Source organism: Idiotropiscis lumnitzeri, chromosome 7, assembly GCF_059441095.1.
Source record: "Idiotropiscis lumnitzeri isolate Australia: NSW breed Sydney's pygmy pipehorse chromosome 7, RoL_Ilum_1.0, whole genome shotgun sequence".
Classification (NCBI taxonomy): Eukaryota; Metazoa; Chordata; class Actinopteri; order Syngnathiformes; family Syngnathidae; genus Idiotropiscis; species Idiotropiscis lumnitzeri.
Genome location: NC_142397.1, coordinates 9,248,267 through 9,269,616, shown reverse-complemented (window position 1 = coordinate 9,269,616; position 21,350 = coordinate 9,248,267). Strand labels below are relative to the sequence as shown.

General features: G+C 41.7%; 1 protein-coding gene across 4 annotated transcripts; it reads left to right on the top strand.

The window, feature by feature from the left end:
• The first annotated feature begins 5,876 nt into the window (after window positions 1-5,876).
• On the top strand, window positions 5,877-21,342 carry ccdc9 (coiled-coil domain containing 9). Of its 4 annotated transcripts, none has more exons than XM_088301034.1 (16): window positions 5,877-5,964; window positions 7,465-7,510; window positions 8,224-8,328; window positions 9,039-9,197; window positions 10,595-10,927; window positions 10,996-11,079; window positions 11,715-11,885; window positions 12,277-12,458; window positions 12,543-12,604; window positions 13,068-13,112; window positions 15,324-15,432; window positions 15,566-15,671; window positions 15,745-16,177; window positions 17,385-17,582; window positions 17,818-17,994; window positions 20,628-21,342. In XM_088301034.1, the coding sequence occupies exons 2-16, from the start codon at window positions 7,508-7,510 to the stop codon at window positions 20,630-20,632; spliced, it is 2,172 nt and encodes a 723-aa protein (XP_088157160.1). In that variant the 5' UTR covers window positions 5,877-5,964; window positions 7,465-7,507; the 3' UTR covers window positions 20,633-21,342. The 4 variants fall into 4 exon arrangements, with proteins under 4 accessions (XP_088157160.1, XP_088157159.1, XP_088157162.1 ...); XM_088301033.1 differs by having other exon boundaries at window positions 15,321-15,432; XM_088301036.1 differs by lacking the exon at window positions 13,068-13,112.
• The last annotated feature ends 8 nt before the right edge of the window (window positions 21,343-21,350 follow it).

Genomic DNA, 21,350 nt, shown 5'->3' with positions numbered 1-21,350 from the left:
TCCCCCAGTTTTATACTGGACAGCAACATCCGGTATGGAATTTCAAAATAAAAGTTTGCATTATAAGATATGTTCCTCGACAACAGAAAAATATGAAAAATATAGCCGCGACCCTTGTGGGGAAAGGCAGCTCAGATAATGTATGGATGGATGTGTGGAAAATATAAAGGCATAAAGGCTTTTTCAGTTGAATTTTCAATAATTTCATGATTTTCCCCAACGTCACTACATTGTCAATAAAAGTGGCAAAAAAATCATAAAGGCCTATATTAATAAATTATTCTATTAAAGAAATATTAATTAAGGTCTTCTAATCATTTCAAAAATATTTTTCTGTTTATAATTTTAGAATATATTTTTTTAATCTAAAACGTTTTAAACGTTTTCTATTCATGTGTGTAAGTGTTGTCATTGTACTTTCTTGGCGAGAGCTTATTTTTGTTTATTGGCTTCAAACTGTTTGTAAATGCATGTAGCTGTTGTGTCTGTGTATTGTGAAACAACATTTACAAAAATAAAAAAAAAATATACCCGGGAATGAATGTCTGGAATCTTAAAAGACACACAAAATACGTCCTCTAGAAATAATGATTTTTAATTTAATCCTGCGATGTAATTATTTTTTTCCTTTTCAGTGTGACCCTAATACTCCTTTGAATGACATGAGAGCATTGTGCACATCTGTATAAGTGCAAAACCTATTGTTTTAAAGTATACAAATTCTATCAAATAATTTTACTGTATGAATTATGTTCTCGTGCACGTTGTGATTTGTTGTATACAAACACTGCAAGCACGCCACGTGTTTTGCTTTGACTTTGACAGCGCATCATCCTAACTTCCGGTGTGTGGTCCTCCGCTAGTCCACAACAAGTGCTGACATGCTCCCTGACACCAGCTGATGTCTCCGCCCCCTCTTCAGTTGCAGTCGTCATTCACTACTTTTTTTTTTCTTTTAACACCCTTTCTTTGTATTTACTCACACTTACATGTCATTAACTCAACCTCTTGCATGCAAACTGTCACTGTCATCAAATGGGACCTGCAGGAATTTGCATTTTAACAGTTGGTTTCTTCTTCGTCATGTAAACAAACCTGCAACCATACTGAGCTTTATCCCCCAACCCCCCACCCGGCGTTCCCCTCCACTTCCTAACAATGAGTCAGCCTCAGGTGTCAGGTTTCTCTGTGTTGGTCCGCACATGCTTAGCAAATGTAGTAATAATAATAAACAGCTGATGTCTGTGTTTGAGGCGCAAGACCGCAATTCTTGTTGAAAGACGCACACGATCACAATGCATGCGCAAGTGTAATGTTACGTCATTTACTTGACTCGGAAATAATCGGATTCACCCGTCTGCTGCACACATACATGTGACCAAAAGTCCAGCAGTTAGGGTTTAAACTACTAGTATATTTAATTTAAACATATTGGTTGAGGGCTTCAATCGCAGGACTGGCAGATTTCCACTATTTGCATCAGTGCTTCATCCCTACAATTAATAAATAGTTGACTGCATACTATATCATATGATATCTTTCCAACAGTAAATGTATTATGTAACAAAACCTTTTGTTTTCTTACCTCCCATATGACCAACCACATGGATTAATTCCCATCCTTCCATCATGTGCTTGTTATGGCCTGGAGAAGTCATGTTACACTTCATGTGACCGGATGAAAAACTCACATAGAGTGTAACTTTAATCTCATTGATCTTTTGATTAGTTACTGTTGCTAATCTACAAAGTAATTAACTAATTCAAATGTAATTAACTAATTATATGGATGGCTGTGTAGCTTTTACCATAGCCTGCTTTTTTCAGTTTTGTTTACACCGTCGTGACACACATGTGGGCCACATGGCAGGAAAAAAGATGATGTCACTTGGAGTAGTAGTCATAAGTAGTAGTAGTAAGAAGTAGTCGTAGTAGTAGTAGAAGTAATGTTTACAGTGACATCACAGAATAGCATTTGCATCACAAATGACTTGTGACACCCCCGCCGAGCGACCTTTGACCCCACTCACATTGTTTAGCCCAGCTGCAGGGCAGAGAGGGAAGAAAAGGGGTGGGTTCTTGCAGGGTTAAAGGCAGTCTAATCAGCTGGAAATGAACCCCCCCCACACACACCACCCCCCCCCCCCCCCCCCAAAACCCCACCTCCTCACCCACCAAGCCCTCGGGCTGCTGAATTGGGGGTTTGTGGGGGGATGCTGAGCTTCAGTCAGGTACATGCCCAGGCTAGTCTTGTCTTCCACTTCCGTTTCACACAAACGAACAAGATCATGTTTAATCGGTGGTGTTTGACTCTGCGTTGTTCATTGAAATATATTGACCATTACAATTTATCCCATTGTTACAAACTACTTGTCAGTGAATGCAACTATTAAAACAGCAATCTTTATTTAAGTGCAGGAATGAATCGAGAACAGTACATAGATAGGCTACATTAGTAAACATGGTCAATAATTAAAAAAAATATTTTTCTAAATGACATTAAAATGTAGTGGGCTACAACAGTAAACATTCTAAGGAAATGAGTAGCTACTTCTCTGCTCTTCTACGTTTTGTGATATAACAGAGCTTAAACAAACTGATGTTAGCCATGCTAGTTTGCTAATTCACAGATGTTATTTCCCCAATTGTGGACACACTAACTCTCGTAGCTGGTTGTAAAAGTTCATTTCAAAATAATAATACAAAACGTAGTAATGTTGTGGACGACTGAGTAGCATCTCCTCCTCACAATTTAGAGGTCGTGAGTTTGATTCCGGCTCCGGCATTCCTGTTTGGAGTTTGCATGTTCTGCCCGTGCCTTTCCGTGCTGTTTTCTCCTACATTCAAAAAATGTGCATGGTAGGAAATGGAACACTCTAAATTGGTGGTTTGTCTATGTCAGGCGTGGGCAAACTATGGCCTGGGGGCCACATGCGGCCCATTAAACGTTTTAATCCGGCCTGCCAAACTTGAAAAAAAAAAAAAGAATAAAACTTGTTAATGTTTTATTTTCTATACACTGTGGTGTGTCAAGACACATTTTGCCACAGTATTATCAAAAGAGCCAACTTTTGAAAAGTTACCAAGCTGACTGACTGACTGGCATCATTTATGGGAGGGGTCATGTTACTTGTCTGCACTGGCAACTAAATACTCAAACTTTGGAAACTGCGACTTTTTAAAACCACAATATCTGACTTATTTCTGGAGGCTCTGGTGTACAAATGATTATGGACGCAACTTCCTGCGAGACACCGGAGGTGGCAGTAAGCCAGTTGCTACTAGCGGTTTTCATTTCTGCTAAGCGGACTGGCACAAACTGTTGCCATATAAACAAAACGTCGGTTCTGGTGACTCAGCGGTTCTGGCTCAGTGTTAACGCACTTCTATGGTGTTTCTTATTTGACATATTCAAATAATCGTTGCAACCTTAGCACATTGCTTGCCAAAATATGGTCAAATATGCATGTGACGTTGCTTGAGTAATTTCTACAGGTGCGTGGGAATGGGAATCATATTAACAAGCCAAATACAGTACTTCACACTAAGTGTCTTAAATCCGGAGGAAACGTATCACTGTTGGCTATCGCATCTGTAAACTGCCCGGAGACACACATCACCGCCATTTCCATTACCCACCCCCCCCCACCCTGGAGACGGCCTTGTGTATAAACAAAAGTGGCCGCCGTTGGTGTCATCTCTCCATGATCACAACCTCAAGGGCTCCGGTGTTGTCTCCCGGGAGCTTGTTTGGCTCATTCAACAATGAGATCATCGCCCAACATCCACAACCCCCCCTACTCTACATACTCCCGCAACCTTCTTCCACCTTCCACAAGGAAGTGATGAGCATGACTGACACAAATGGACGACCACTGACCATTACAAATATATTGTTATGTCCAACTTGTACATATTATGTCATCCCATTGGTCACCTGATGTCATGCCACTAAAACCATGTGTCATCGTGGTGTAACCTTTGAGTGACCTGCCAATGAAGACATGCTACATATAACTGCTTTATACAATTCTGGGAACAAGTTGCAAAAGCTTTGTCACAATCATGCAATCATTATGTAGAAGTCTCAGCTGTTTTCGACATTATCAATTGCTTATGTTCACCCAAAAAATGATGAAGGGTCTCTGTTGAATTGTCTCACAACCAACAACAATTTGACTTTAGTTCATCGTATATAAGTCTTTACAGGCAAAATGTCTGGCCAAGTTATAAGTCATAATATTAGATGAACAAATCATCAACAAATTTTCTGAATAAGCTCATAAAAAGCGAAGATAACTGTTGAGATGAGATATTGATGCCCAAAGGAACTAGGAAGACGTGATTGTAAAAAATCCTACTATGTTGCATGTTCCATGTTCACATTTCTACTTTTTCTATTATTTTTTTCCTTGCAGTGCTGTCTTTTCCTTTCTTTATCACAATGCAATGGTGTGTGAACATTTTACAGTGTATGCAGGGAAACATCTGTGTCATGCAGAATCCTCGTACCGCCCAAGTCATCACTTTATAGGAGACCACAAAAATGTCAAGCTATTTAAGAGATGAAGCCATTTTCAACACTTTAGATTGATCAATAATTTGTATAAATAGATAAATAAATGAATAAAAATTGTGAGCTTGACTGACCAATTTAAGAGAAAAAAATTGACATGCAAAGTTATGGCCTGATGCAAGTGAAAAGTGAAATATGAATCTTGCCCAGCCTCTTACCGACAATCTTCAGGATACATGAAAGTGTGACTTCATATTTGTGCACTATAACTTTAGAATACTGAATTTGACATCAAAACGTAAGTCAAAATTCACGTCAGAACATCGTCCCAGAGTACAGATTATAGATTGACATGACTAAGCAATTTAACTGCCGTATAAAATGACACCAACACTTGTCATTTTGATGACACTGACATGTCCAGTGACACAAATATTTACTTTTGAGAGTTGAACAAAGGATTTTGAGAAAATACCAATCCATCATGCTTTGCTATTTGTAGGAAGTGTTTTGAGAAATTCTTACTGTTTCACTTCTGATCTGAGAACTGTACCAAAACTATTGAGAAAAACTGCAGTGATTGACTAATTATTGACATTTTAATGCTCACATGCAGTTCAATGAAATGTGTCATTTGAAGACAAATGTGGAGGCTATTATTTAAAAAAAATATTTAATTTAATTAACGAATTATTACAGGGTACTGTGCTTTTACCACGTGTTTATTCATGCCATTCCTTCTAGATGAACAGACTGATAGTGAGATGACAGGTAAACGGTAAGACGATAAAAAGAAAAATGATTTCAGACAGTGCCTTAATGCAACATCTGGGTTTAATTAGATCGATTGAACGATCGATAGGCTGATTTGTCAGCAGTGCGGCATCAATATCCGCTGGGTGACGGTATGTGGTTGTTCGTCAGTGTGTGTCATACGTCGGGCGACCAGTTCAGGGTGTAGTTTTCATTGCGCCCGAAGTTGGCAGGGATAGACTCCGGTAGTGTCGAAATTGACATGACACATGACATCATCGACAGACAGATAGATACCTACATAAAGAGCGATAGACAGGCAGACAGACGGACAGACAGTCAAGCTGCGACGCGTTGAAACCTTCTTGCGCCATCCGTTGGAAAATCCCCGCACTACAGTTCCTTTGTGTCTTTAAAAAAAGTTTCTAAAATAAATTTTTGCTTGTCAGTGACTGTGGAAAAAAATGAAAACACACCAATGTTATTTTAGGTAAAATTATATGTTAAATGTTAAAAAAATATGGGAATAATCTCATTTGGGAAAAGAATTGCGACACTGTCCCTTTAAATCCACTCCGTCTGGCTCACTTTTTGGCAGGAAAAGAATCTGACCTCACCGGAATCCAAATAACGTGAGGACTCAGAGGTGCTGGAAGTGGCAGGGAGCTACCAGTAGAAACTCGTCGCCAGACGAGGTAATTATTTTGCAAAAAGCGCGATTTTACACCCGCCACCGTTGTTGTTCAACTCGCTTGATTAACTGCATGTCGTCCGTTTCGCCGTTGTGGCGATGTCCGTATGGCTCGCTTTTTGCCATGGCTCTTCCTGCTTACATTTCGTTAAAGTCAGACATTCGTCCCACGAAGAGTCTGGGAAAGCGCTATATGGACTATATAGACGACGATGTTTTTCCCAACACGTTGGTTTTCAAAATTTTGTGTGAAATTATTTAAATGGTGTATTTGCTGACTCGTATTTTCCCCACGTTGTCTCGCTGGTCGCGGGTCCTCGTGAAGGATTTGTTTCCACGCATGCGCGAATTTGTGTGTTTAACTCACCTGAGCTCGGATTAGGATAGTTTGATTTAAAATAGCTTCACATGGCCTTTTCCACTTCCATCACAATCCAGATAACAAAACTACTGCGTCTGTATGAAACGTCATGAATGGATAAACTAGTGTTACTGTAATAAACCTACTACCAGTGAATGCAGCCACTGGATTTTTAACCCCCGGCCTGCCAGTTGGTTCTTTGAAGCCTTTTATAAGCTTTGTATTAACTCATTAAACACAGATGCACTCAGCTCTTGGTTCCACTCTTCTGGTAGTAATATTTTGGATTCTGTGGCTCCATTAAAAATGATGCAGCCAAAAGTAAGACTATGGTTTAATGAGATAACTCGTGCAGCTAAGAGAATAAGCTAATAATGACTGCAATCCTCAGAGTTCTCGTCCGGCATGTTGAAAGTGCGATTAAAAAGTCAAGACTATTTAGCGATGATAAATAAAAAAACATTTCTTCCAGGTTGGCGCATGGCTGCCCGCATCATCTTATTTCTCTTTCACTACCTGCATCGCCACCCTCTCTTTTGCTATTTACTGTCCTTCAATGTGTCCATACGTGTTGTGAAACAGCCAGCCAACATTTCTTTCTTGGACGATGTCCAAGGATTGCTCGACCACTTATTTTTCCACACTCTCATCTGAGGTTGAGGAAGACGAATCACCTGCAAGTTCAGCAGGAAAAAAAATGGGGTCTGCAACATCTTTTAAAACTGACGGTATTTTGTCCTCGGCCTGGATCTCTGCATGAACGTCCACAACATTCTCAAAACCGACATGGGTCTTTGTCTTCTACTTTGTCATATAGGAAAGATCATTCACGGTTTACAAAGGTGTTATTGCTTTTAGCCAAACAATCGATTCACAAGAACATCCTTGCAACAAGAAAAATGGTTTGCGATGCGGAAAACTATATGTGAGTATGTATGCGTTGTTTTACGAGGCCTGACGAGTCTCAAAATTCACTACCCTCGCAAGCCTTTGCTGCTCAGTGAGATACGGCCCTTAGGCTGGCAGGGGGGAAAGAAAGTCATGGCCGCCCACCAGGTTTTTACATCATTGGGGGAAACTTTGCATAAGAGGAAAATGTATATGTTTCACAATGAAACTGATGGACTGATGTCTCTTTTTCAGTGCATTCATCTCAAAAGCATTCAGCAGCAAGATAGAAGCAGTCATGGTGAGTACAACCGTGGGGTTTTTTTTCTTTTTAAAGTCAGTATTCCTGAAACCTGTCTCCAGATGGCTCTGCATGAAGTGGCTGCCAGAAAATCATTGGGCACATATTGACAAGCATTCAAACTTAGATTCACATCAATTTTTATGGATAACTATGAATGGATCGTTTTAGCGAAACAACATCTATGTCAAGTGATGCAAGCTCCACTTTATTTAACAGACTACCTAGTGCCTACGTACCTTGGTGGGTGGTGCTGTTTTAGTTAGCAACATGTTTCAAAAGAACTTGGCACTTAACTCTTTGTGAATTATAGTGTCCGTGATTTGAGGTCAATTTTGTACAAGCTTATTTTTTTCTTGATGTAAAAAGTTTGCTGTCCGTTTGGGCCATGGGAGCTTTCCTGCCGTGCTTTTCCCATCCACTAGTCGGTGCTGTTTCACTGGTGACATGTATCTCAGAATCTCTGGCCTGAGTTTTTGACCTGTCTTTTTTATTCTGTCTTTTGTCTTGTCTTTTTTCCTTGTCTTCTTCTGTCCTCTATCGTTTTCTGTTTTGTTCTTTTTTGTGTTTATTTATATATTTTTTTTCTGTCTTGTAACATCTTTTGTTTTGCGGACAGAAGGTCTTTTTCATTTTCGGTCTTGTTTTTTTTTTTTTTTTCATTCTTCTGTCTTCTAACTTATTCACTTTTTTATTCTTTTTGTGTGTGTAAGTCTTCAACAGTGGATCTCAAAACCAAGGAGGAGAAGGATGCAGAGTTGGACCGAAGGATCGAAGCGCTGAGGAAGAAGAACGAAGCTCTGGTCAAGCGTTATCAAGTACGTGGCCAACAAATGTTCCTATTCGAAACAAAATTGATGCCTTGGGGCTCTTTGACGTTGACTTTGTCAAGAGACTATATGTGACCCCTGCATGATGTGAGTCACGCAAGCGCCGCGGGTCACCTATCTTTGATCGCTCACTCCGTCAACTACACTAAGACAAACCACGGAGAGAATTATATATGAATGACAAATGCAATACTTGAATATAATTTTGCTTCAGTGTAAAAGTGTTTTACACTTTTAGTTTGCATGCAACTAACCACAGTAAGGTACTATCCATCCATTCACCCATCTTATAATTTTTTGCAAAATTAAGTTTAAAAAATACAAAACTGAGCAAACAAACATTTTGGTGTAGTGACAATAAAAATATACGTTCTAAGCTCAAAATATTGTCTCATAAAATCGTTACAATGATAGATATTTTTAATTTTTATTAATAAAAACCAGCATCCTGTCCTAGTTTTGAGAATTACACACTGAGCACATAAGCAACATGACCGAACTGTGCATTCTAACAACAAAGAAAGGTCTATTCGGAAAATAAAATCATCATGCTATTTATTATTTGAAATTTTATTTATTATTTATATTGGCATTTTGTCCTAATGTAGTTAGCGATCAAAAATAGGCGACCTTCTGCGCATGCACGATTCACATCGCGTATTGACTGCCTTATTGGCCTGCATTCTTGTTGCCAACAGGAAATAGAAGAAGACAAAAAGAAGGCAGAGCAGGAGGGCATCGCCATCACCACACCACGGAAGCCCCGGGCCCACGAGCCGGCAGAGATGGGCCGTAGGAGGATGGAGAAGGAAAACTTCACCGTCACTGTCGACCTTTCCAAGTCGCCGGCAGCGGGGGTAAGTTTGCAATGTTCAACTTGTCTGGACAGTTACTTAAATTTATGACGTAAACACATTTCATCATGTTACAGATTGTGTTTCAACTTTCCACCCTTATTGAGATTGCTTCTAATCTGCACAGATACATTTTCAAACGTTAAACCCCAAAAACTCTTCGTGTTAAACGAAGACCCGGCACAGGCAGTGCCTGACTGTAGAATTTGTAAACAGGGGAAAACATGAAATATGTCATTGCCTAGTGCGATGCATCAAACAATTGCTAAATCATACTGCCTGGCATTGGAGCAGATTTGCCGTTTACTTCATGGAGAGCCAAGCCTGTGTTCTTGCGAGTCTGTCATCGTGCCTTGTAAAAAGATAAACATTAGACAAAACGACCTTCCCTGGCAGTGGCTGGAAACCAGAGCAGCAGCATCAGCCCAACTACAGGAACCACCTTCACGAGGTGTTGGGCCCAACGAAGAGTTCCTGGCAACAACGAGATACAATTGGCCCGAATTATCTCGTTGCTCAACAACAACAACAACAGCAGCAGCATCAACATGATGCTATAAAAGTCCACACACGCTCTGTAATCTGTTTATATCTCACTTTTATGTTCTGTTTGCGTCACGCTCGCCAGAAGGTAGGCCACACTTCCTATTTGATCGCCAGTTTGGACATTGAGCTTCCAGAAATTTGGCGCTCATTGAAACACTTTCATTCATCAAATGCATTCTATTTTTCACATCTACTAAGAATACAACGATACCTTCAAGAAAACCATCTTTAACCCACTAAAGGCTTTTAGTCGAAACCATAGAGGGACTCACCTGCGCAAAGGTAGAACAATTGTGGTGTGCATATCAATATTCATGAGTGTATTCATGAGCAAATATGGCGCTTCACTCATCCACATTGCAGCGCGTCTACTTTTGCTAACTTCGAAATGGGACACTGCACAACTACAACTTGCCTTATTCGTTATTTATATCATTTATGCCAGTCAATACTGATTATACAACGTAAGTAAGAATTATGTGGTATTCACTTGTGGAGATAAAGTATTAAAATGTTCTCATTTTCTTTTATTTTAATTTCTAATTTGAGGGTGTGGGGTGGCTTGAACGGAGCCCAGTGATGCACTTGCGACCCTGGCAGGAGTTGCTGCTGTCCCATTATATAAGGGCTTGAGCGCCAACTAAAATATTCAGCAACATTTTATGAGCTTTTGATCTCTTCCTCCTTACATTTCTCCAAATCACATTACATTTTTTTACATAATCTGTCTCACCGTCAGACGAGTTAATTAAAGGGGAGGATTTATTTTTGTTTCCTCATTGAAATATTTAAAAAACGCCACACTTGACTTCCGAGCTAATTGCACTAAAAGGTCAACCACTTGGTTTGCTTAGGACAAGCGGGTGGTGGAAGACTGGAAGCCCACCACACCTCGCAATCGGAGAGTGTCGGAGGACAATGATGGTCCCCGAGGGCCCAGCGACGGCCACAGCCCCCCCAGGAGGACGGGCTCGGGTCGTTTGGCAAGGGGGGGAACCCCCAGAGGAGGAGGCGGGGCCCGCCAAGAGAGGAGAGTGCGGGAACCACGCACGCCCAGAGATGGAGAGCCGGGTGAAGCAGGAGGACGTAGAGGAGGAAGGAGGGGAAGAGGGGGACCGGGAGGAGGAGATGGAGGAGGAGGAGGAGACGCAGGATGGACACCCGGCGGCATGGACAGGAAGTCCAAGGTGTTTATACTGTTTTAAAAATGTAAATATTTATTTTTACCAGATCTGACATGTTTCCTCTCAAGCAGGAATGGGAGGAGAAGAGGCGACAGAACATTGAGAAGATGAACGAGGAAATGGAGAAAATAGCAGAGTATGAGAGAGGACAGCGGGTAACAAACACATTTGGATTACATACATATTCATTTCTGCTAGTGTTGGACGATTAATCAGTTTTATCAATAAATTTGAGTCTATTAGTCAGGAGATTTTTTTTAGCGGCTTCTGTAGTTCAAAGGAGGACTCTGCTGATGTGAATTGCTTCCACGACCGACATGGCTGTGAACAGAGAGGCGTCAGCTTATGAGAGTAGAGTCAGCGTTTGCACCGTTGCAATTCGGTTGCTATATTTAGAGCTCGGTGGAAGGCAGAACATTGGCAACCACATGGTGCCTAGTTGGAAAACAGTTCCTCCGAGGCTTAATAATTCTCCTGACGCCTTGCTGTGGCCTGATACCCTCTTGCTGCCGTATTTGCTTGCTCCTTGAACCTGTGGATATGAAAAACATGTTTGAGGTCTGCTACGTACATGTATGACCTCACGTATCCGTCAGGGCCCACACTGCTTTTTTGTCTTCCAAACATACAAGGTGAACCATAAGCTCTAATCAATAAAAGATTTATAATGTGCACTTTTTTTTGCTTCAGATGCCTTATGTATCGTAGATATCATAGGCATACAAAGCTTGTGTGTGGAAACTTATGGCCCACCCTTTATATTTACAGTGCTGACATTTGTTCTCCTCAGGCAGACGGCGATAAGCCCCTCCGCAACTTCCTAGATGACCCACGTCGCATGGGCCCTGCCCCGGTCCCTGATATGGACCGCAAGGAGGGCAGCAGGAGGCATGTGCGCAACTGGGGCGGGCTGGACTTTGACAATGTTAAGACTGGCGGCGATCTGGAGAAAGAGTGGACTGTGAGTCAATATATCCCCTTTCAGCTGCATACTAAATTTGGCCTTTTAGCTGTGGATTTATTTGTTTGCTGTTTTGTGGCCAGTCGGCTGTGCGATGTCCCCATCGACCCCTTCCTTAAATAATGATACAAGTCCTTTTTTCAGAAAACATGAAAAACTGTTCCAAATAAAGATTATGTTGTATCTACCCATTGAGAAGTCAAACTACCTCCTGGGGCTGAATTAAAAAAAAATAAATAAAATAGCCACCTCAAACTAAAATGACATTTTTCGAGAGATGTAATTATTTGAAATCCAGGGGGGGACTGAATTTTCCAAACCAATCCCGGCGGTATGCAATGATTCCTGGCACCGTGAGTGAATACACTCAATGTTGTGCTTTCCTTTCCAGAGTCGGCGTCCCAGCCCGAAAGGTTCAATGGACATGACTATGTCCATGACTGGCCGCGAGCGAGCCGAGTACCTGCGCTGGAAGAAGGAGCGCGAGCAAATTGACGAGGAGCGACTGGCGCGCCATCGCAACGCCACTGGACAGTGGAGGCGGGAGTGGGATGCGCAGAAGACAGAGAACATGTGCGTCAAGAAACTGTGACCCTTTGGGCTCTCATGGTCAATACATCTATGAACAGACCACAAATGTGTCTTTTTCGTTGACAGGTTCAAGGAGGAAGCAAGTGTTGCGGCAGAGGGCAGCACGCCAGAACAGGGTGGCAGGAGAGGTATGTTACTGTTGCCGTGGTAACTCAATACATATGCTTTTGGAACAGCAGCACTGAGACATTCTTAAAAATACAATACAGTACAACTTTATTTATATAGCGCATTTCACAACAGCTGGAGCTGTAACAAAGGTGTAATATAAATTAGCAGGAATGAGAGCAACTCTTCCAATTGGGAGCCATTTTAGTGTCCTCACGTGAACAGCATTTGTGGGTTTAGTGTGATTTGGATCTGTGTATACAAAAGGATGTACCAATGGAAGCCATCATTTGAGCGTCTGTTCTTTGCGCTCATTAGCTAAGTGGCTGGCTGCATTTCACTAGCGCGTCTTTAAGATTTCACTGGAGACCTCATAAGCAACCGGGGTCCATACTGAGAAATGACCGATTGCTCACAATCCATCTGTGACATCATTTCCCTTGATGAGTGATTTGCCGGTGTCTTTGTGTGTCCTCCCTGTAGTCCGAGGGCGTAACTTTGGCAGCGAGCCTCGGGGCAGAGCCTCAGGTTAGACACAAGTGTGGGCCACTGACGCTTGCACTGTGTGTATGTGCACGCGCGCGCGCTTACGCGTGTCCACGCATTTGTTTGTGTGTTCAAAATTTCAGTGTCTTTGCGGCCTTTTACGTGCTCATGTGCATGCATTTTTTTGGTGTTTGTTTGTGTGCGCGTGTGCGCGTGTGTGTTCAAGCATTGGTAGTAGTCCTGCCGTCTTTCATGTGTGGCTGTGTGTGCATGTGGGTGTGCGTTGTCTGTGTGTTTTTGTGGTGTCTTTTGTGTAGGCGTGGGTGTTGGGAGTGTATGTCTTGGTAATGCGTGTGGGGGTGTGTGCGTGCGTGTGTGTGTTGCGTTGCCTGTGAGTGTATAGCTGGTGTGTGTGTGTCTTTCGTGTGTGACACATTTGCTGCATGTATTGTGAGAATGATAACGTGTGTGTGGTGCATGCATTTCGTGTGTTCATTAATGTGTATGTTGGGTTTCAAGGGTGTGCTTGTGCGTGTTGTGCGTGCAGGACCACACTTTTGTGTTTTCCTCTATTTTGTTGTCTCATTTTACACCCCAATTCAACATGGGGCAACACAGCACCATTTTCTTATAATTTGAGGGTGACATTTTCATCCGAGCAGCCAAATGGAAGTAGTGGCACTCATCACGTATATGGTCTCGAGCTGTAATTAAGTTCCTCCCTTCACGCAACACTAACTCGTTGATTCCTCATGAGGAGTTGAGTTGTATTACACATCCTGGCAGCCTGGTGGTCTGACGTCAAATCTTCTTCGGCTGTTTGAATCCAACTCAGTGGTGCCTTCAGGAGCAAATATCTTCTTTGTGCTTCTCACTCAGCCTCATCTCAACCAGTGTCAAAGGATTAACTATTAAAACCTTGGTTCGGTGTAGTAACTATGAGCCAGTTTAATCAAGTCTTTTTGGTATCAAGTACTTCCCTAAATAGAACAGACACTCAGCAAAATGTGTGTCTTCAAACTGAAGTATTCAAGAAATGACACAAACATTTAATTTGAAGTCCTCCGCTGGTTACGGTGCAGCTTGTACACGCCCACTTTTGTACATCAAGGCGCTCGAAGACTCCCGCAGCGGATACGTAAAATGTCCCTTGATTTAAGTTAATCCATGAAACCGCCATGGTCGATCCTTGCACCTCAATGCGTGTTTAAGACAATTGAGAGGATGTTCAATGTGACATCGTGAGAAGAAGTTCAGGGTCGTGCTCAGTGTTTTGAGCATCAAGGAGCCCGGAATGTTGCAATTACGAGACTTGAGATGAGCCATTTCTCTCCCACTTGGCCTTGCAATGTGATCCCCCTCAGAAGGGCTTGATGAAGTGGCTGACTTCTCTGCTAAAGCTGCCCTGTCCTGGGTAAGCATGCAAAGGAGAATGGATAGATGGATGGATATTTGAACGTTATCTTTCTTATGCTGAAATGTGTTAATGTGGTAAAAAAATAGCTAATGGCTGATTTTTCGGACCGGCCCTAATGCACAGTCCTTCACGATAACAAACACTCATTCTCTTACTGTCTACACGCACTCACAGCATTGTTAGTCTCATACTCTCTCGCGAACGCGCACACACGCACAGAGGATGTGGGTGAAGAGTAGTTGGGATCACCATGAGAGGTGTGAAGGTTCAAAGCTGAGAATTATTTTTAGCGCCACTTGACTGCTGCTTTCTGAGTGTTTGCCAGACTAAGTGGAAGAAGTGGCGTCTGTATTACATCACTCACTGCCTCTTAATTGGCTGAATGACTCCAGTGTCCTCATCGCCATCTCTTTGGGACTTTTTTTTTTCCCCTCTCTTCGCTGATCCCGCTTCCCGCCTTCTCTTTGTAACCTTTTCATCACCGCCCGCCTCGCTCTTCAAGCACTTATCCCGCCTCTCTTCCTCCATCCCTGCAAAGCTTTCAGGCTCTGACCTTCCTCTCTCCTGCACCTCCCACTTTGTTTCTTTATACTGTTCTTTATGTCTGTATTTCCTCGTTTCCCACCTATAGTCAGAAGCGACAAATCTCAAAGGTGTTATGTTGCAGGTTGTGTTGTCTTAATCACAATCTTTCATTATCTTGGATTATCTTATTATAGTAAAGTACAGATCATTATCGAGGAATATTTTTATTTTATGCGTTATTAAGTTGCCACGTGTTCTACTGACACATGTACTTTGTATCTTACATTTTGCAACAATGTGTCCCCCAGCAGATGATGGCAAGCGTCCCCCCAAGGTGCCCACATTTGGGGACTTCCTGTCCCAGGGGTCCCGAGGGGAGCGGAGCCGAGGGAAGGGCAGAGGAGGGAAGCCCAGCTACAGGTAGAACACCGATTTTAAGCTTTGAGCTTTAAAAACACGTTTACACTGGTTGTTTAGCTACATATTTAACAGTACATGTAGAATAGCACGTACAATGTCATTACATGGACACAAACATTTTTTTTTATTGCAGTATGCATGACAACCGCTGGGAAGGAGAAAAGGAAGATGAGAAGGAGAAAAAAGACAAACCCAAGCAAGTGAAGGAGAAGAAGTCCATACCTGAGCCAACACAGAAGGTGGGCAACAGGAAGCGAGGGATGACACGCTTGCTTTTGTACATTCTGTGACTCTCCTAGCATCTTCTCTCAGGTGGAGCAGGGAGATGATGAAGAGCAGGATGACGACCAGTGGGAGGACGCCAGCGAGGGCGAGGAGGAAGTGTCCGACGAAGACGAGAAGAAAGATACAGGCAAAGAGGAAGCCGACAAAGACCAAAGCTCCCCCACGTCCCCCTCGCCATCATCTGCTGGAAGCCCCCGGGAGCAGCGCACACCGAGACCCAAGGTCCACATCCCCTCGCCCCAGGTGGCCTTACAGAATGCCCCAGAGGTGGGAAAGCCCATCAGTCCTTTCCAGCTGCTGGACGGACACCAGCCCGTGTCGGACTGGGGGGAGGAGATGGAGATGCTGTCGCCGCGAAGCAGCATGGGGGGAGAGAGCCCACTGAAACCTCCCAGTGCTGAGAGCAGCCCTCCACAAAAGGAGCAGCAGGAGACTGCCGAACCCATCGAGGAAAGCACAGGTACTTCAAATACACATCTGAATACTCTTCTCTATTTAGTATTGAGTCAGAAAACCAAGCACAGAGTGACAGCAGTGTGCCACGTGAAATGGAAATAAAATTGCTTGTAATAAAGCATAGTATAATAGAAATGACAATAACTGCAGTGTGACTCTTGGAAATCTGAAAATGAAACACTGGGTGAAAGTGTGACACTGCGGTGTGCAACACAAAAGCCTGAGAAAAAAAGCACATACCGGCAGTTCTCGGGTTACGCGTTACTCAACCTACGCCGTTTCAACTTTACGTCGCCCGAATCTCGTCCGGCATTTTAGGTTCACACTTCGGGCACTCGTTTCTAACCCAAGGACCGCATGGAATAGGAATTAAGCGGTGTGCTACGTAAAGCCTGAAAAATAAGGCCAAAGTAATAACGTGACTGTGGTGTGCTTCATGGGAGTCGGCAATAAAGCAGATCCTGAAAAAGAGGCATAGCGTAAAAAACAAACAAACTTGAGAACAGTGTGCAACACGGAAGCCAGAAAAAAAGCACAAAATCAAGGTTCCGAAGTGGGACAAGAGTGTGCAAGAACAAAGCACAACTACAATGTGCCACACTACAGTCGGAAAAAGGAAGTACACGGAATGTCATAACATCTGCTTAATAATAGCCAGAACAGAAGCACAGATTCCAACTCTGATAACGAGCGACAAGAGACATGACAGTACGAGAACAGTGTCCCACACCAAAGCCCAAAAAAGTAGGCCAGGGTAAAAAAGTGACAAAGCATGACGGTGTTCTACATGAAAGCCTGAAAACGAAACGCAGACTGAGAGCTTGACAATTTTTGTTACCCAAAAGCCCGAAAAAAATACAACAAAGTGAGGGGCGTGACAAAGCACAACCCCACTGTGCGACATGACAGCCTGAAAAAGAAACATAGAGTGACTGACATTTTCTATAACAATGTGAAAAATGATAAAGCGTGCCACACAAACTCCCAGAAAAAAAGCACAGAGTCAAAGCAGCACAGCAATGTGCTTCACAAAAGCCTGAAAAAGAATCACACAGTGAGAGAAGTCAACCATATGATGGCAAAATAGCGGCCAGATATTCCTCATGACATAAGCAGTTGGCCTACTGGCATTGAGTCGGTGCTGAGGATTTTTTTTTTTTAATTGTCACACCTGGTACACGTAAAGACTTAATTTTACCTTTCCTTTTCAGTTCCCTCTGACGCCACAGCGGTTCCATCGCCTCCAGATTCAATAGAAGTCCAGCAGATCGTTATGGCGTCGGAGGCAGAGGCTGTTCCCACAGTCATGTCAGACGCATCGCCGGTCGAAAACGCGCCATCAGACGTGTCCAACACCACCGCCCAGGACATCGCTGAAGACCATCAGGATGTGCCTGACACCTTGCAAGGTGTGTGTGTGTGTGTGTGTTGGTAAAGTGACATCATTCATCCGACTTGGGATGAACCATTAATCAAATTCAAATTGTTCAAGTGCCCGGCTGGTCATTCAACAGCTCTTCTTTTATTTTTATTAAACAAAGTAAAAAAAAAAGAAAAAAAAAAGCAGAAGACATTTATTTATTTATTTATTTCGCTGATTTGGAAATAAAAGAAGTTATTTTATTTCTTTTTTTTTTTTTCTAGACAAAACAGATAGTCCATCAAAACCCATCGTCCTGGTGAGCGAGCCCACTGAAGCAGAAAGCCCAACTGAAGCAGAAGGGGAGAAAGACGACAAGGATGACAAAGAGGACGGCACAAGCGACGTGAATACAGACTCCGCTACCACAACAGAGACGTCCTCTGAGCAGCCCTCCTCAGGTTTGCTACTGCTGATTCAATGACACAACACACGGCCACTGGAATGAGGCATATGACTACATTTTGTCTCTGTTTCTTCAAGACACCATACATCTTCAATTCCATGGAATAGACTCAATAACTTTTATAATTCTAATGTTTTTAGTAGGTCAAAACTACTGGATTTAATGGAAATTCCGTTAAATTTCTTGTCTCCAACAGTGTGCACCTCTAAATTCAAAAATTAAAAACTTCTAAAACATTTGTAACTTTATTCTCACCAATGGGAATTTTTTTTACGACATGGTACAGGTGCATTTCAATAAATTTGGATATGGTCGAAAAGTTGATTTCAGTAGTTTAAATAAAGTGAAACATTAAACACAAGGGAAAATAATTTTCACAAGACTGTCTCTTGCCAAATTTCTAATACAAACGTGTTCATTATATATGTAATTTCGGGGCTTTGGTCAGCTGTAAACTATAATCAACTTCATAAATGATTAAAAAAAGTACACTATTTTTGTTTAAAGGGAGCTCACAAAAACTAAAGTTTTCCATGGTTTTCGCGGCTCTTTATTACAATTTTACATTGAGTTCTCTAATGTAGGATGAAAAAGGATACCAACTGGCACAGAAAAAGAACTTCTCCAAAGTGGTCCCACTAAGTCGGAAGCTTTGAATTGACCAAAATATCTTTGGTGATATAAATAATAGATGATTCAAGTTCAACTAAGGACTATGATCCAACTCTTGTTTGATCAGCTAAGTCCAGCCACATTGGGCAGGAATCTTAAAGTGGCAAAGTCACTTAAGTCACATGATGTGTTTTTCCCAGCCCTTTGAGACCAACCATTAGTGACCACTGCTACCAGCACTCAGCTTGCGGCTGCGGTGGCTAATGGAGAAGTTGTCACACCAGCACCCTTGCCGCTGTTGATTTGCTGATTGATTGACATAACTAAATTCTTTCCGTTGGGACCCAGTGGCGAATTTTCTTTGAAAGCTCTCATTTGATTGAGAAGTCACATGACCTAATTGCAGTGTCTCCTTTTCGTCGTTGTCGTCGTCGTCGTTGTTGTTGTGGTGGTGGTGGTGGTGCTGCCTCGGGGCGGGGAACAGGAAACCAGAGAAATTTCAAGATGACAGACACAATTAGGTTTTTGCCAGGAAATGAGCAGAGTGCTGAAGCGTGATTGGATTAAGTCACACGATGGATGACACACCAACACCAAAGCGCCAGGCATCTCCGTGTTGTAAGATTACAGCAGACTTTCATTGTTAAGATTAGGGACTTTAATTTGAACATTTCTACTGCTTCTTCATAAAATAAGTGTGACATCAAAACTGAATTCTGAACGTCCATTTGGTTGAATAGACGCATTTACAATAATTCAATAACTTCACAGGCAATGTTTACGTCAAATTTTAATAGATGAATAAAATAAAATACAAAGCATATCCTCAAATACTAGCCGCAACAAATCAAAGTAAAAAGAAGACATAAGAGTCATTGTGCTTTTTCAAATATGATTTTTAATGAATTTTGTGCCAATTGTTAAACAGTGGACATTCTGATTGGCTAGCAGTCGAAATGCAAATCTGTCTACCCCAAAGCCAAAGACGGGGAGTGTGATGTGCTTGTTTATTATTTCTACATTTTTTTTTCAATTCACCTCCAACATTTGTTTCTGTGTAGCAAAGAGAATTACAACTAACTGAACTTTGAATTTTTTTTTTTTTTTTTTTTATGAACACGTAAAAAAAACATATTACATAGTAACTCATTACACTGCAAAGACAATAATATTGTAAATAAAATTATTTTCCAACACTGCTCGTTAACATTTTTGAACTTTTTAGAACATTTGAAACTTTTTTTTTCGGCACAAAAAGTTGCTTCAATAGAGTCCTAGCAAGCTGAAAGGAAACAAAAAGATGGCTGAAATGACGTCTCAAGATTTTGAGATGGTTACATGTCCAAATATCCTTAATTAACCCAGATTTAAACCCCCAACCTCAAAACTGTGACATAGACATCCTCACCACAAACACTAGTTTGTGTTAAATTGGTCAAAAACAATCTCAACTCACTGTAGTATTTTTTTGTTTCGTTTTTTATGGGTGGGATTGTTAAAGAGAGAGAATCAGAAATCAGAAATCCCTTTGTTGTCATTGTACTCAAGTGTGCAACGAGATTAGAGAGCTCCCCTCTCCAGTGCAATACAACAATAATTCAGATAAATATATAAATTAGATAAATGAGAGAATAGTTAGTGCAATGGAAAATAATACTGAATAGGATTTATACAAACACATCACGTTGCTGTTCTGCAAGGTAAGGGCGGTCGTGTGTGTGTGTGTGTGTGTGTGTGTGAGAGTTTAGAATGGAGATGGCTCTTAAAATGAATAAATAAATGAAATAAAGGAGACGCAACAACAGAGAAAATGCAAACAACACTCTGGAAGGCCAGAGCCCAGACCCAAACCCAGGACCAAACCGCTGCTAACACTGTTCTGGCCACCAAAACACCTAATGTTCAAGTGTTCAATTCAAACTCTGAATGTCATAACTGTGAGCTAGATGTGCTAGCCAATGGTCCACTGCACTGCCACGAGACTAACACCATTTTTCTCATTTTCTTTGTCAACAGTCTGAAGGCGACAACATCGCTGCAGTGATGTCACCCATTTCTAAAAAAAACAAACAAACAAAAAAAAAAACAAAGGGCAGGAGAGGCCTCATAGCCATATTTGTTACAAACAGTTTGTCTGCAGAGGTTATCTCCCCATTGTTGTTTTTATGTCTCTCACTTTGTTATCCCCCCTCCTCATTGGTGGGGAAAAAAAAAAACTTTATGAAATGGAGGTCCTGGAATCAGCTGAAACCCCGCCTCCACCTCACATGAGATCAACCAATCACAAAGCCGTGGAAGCCAATCGGTCTGTAGTGAGTTTTTTTTTGCAGAAACCCTTTAATAGGCTTCAGTTGAGTCAAGAGACTTTTTTTTAAAACTTTTTATCACTGCTGAGCAAATGTTTTCTGACGTACAACGACAAAAAAGTGGTTTGTACATGATTTAATGCCTGAAAATATAACAAAAAGACTGATTTTTCAGGTTTGCCGTCCAAAAAGGTTTAGATTTTTTTTTTTTTTTTTTATGTTTATCACAAGCCCATATCACTGCTCTAAATGGATTTTGTAAGATTGGCAAAAAAAAATGCCTTCATGAAATATAAATTGAACTTAAAATAATGCAAGCTGTGCATTCATAGAAATGTTTTTGTCATCGTGGATATGTTCTAAGTACTCATTATGATTAGAAGCTACTTTGTTTTGTCATGCTATCAATTAAAATGTAGATCTGATGAGAATT

Bases quoted from the DNA above. Each gene is read 5' to 3' on its own strand.
- ccdc9 (XM_088301033.1), top strand. The intron at 12,605-13,067 runs GTATGTTACTGT...TCCTCCCTGTAG, and splicing joins AGAACAGGGTGGCAGGAGAG to TCCGAGGGCGTAACTTTGGC. The intron at 16,178-17,384 runs GTACTTCAAATA...TTTCCTTTTCAG, and splicing joins ACCCATCGAGGAAAGCACAG to TTCCCTCTGACGCCACAGCG.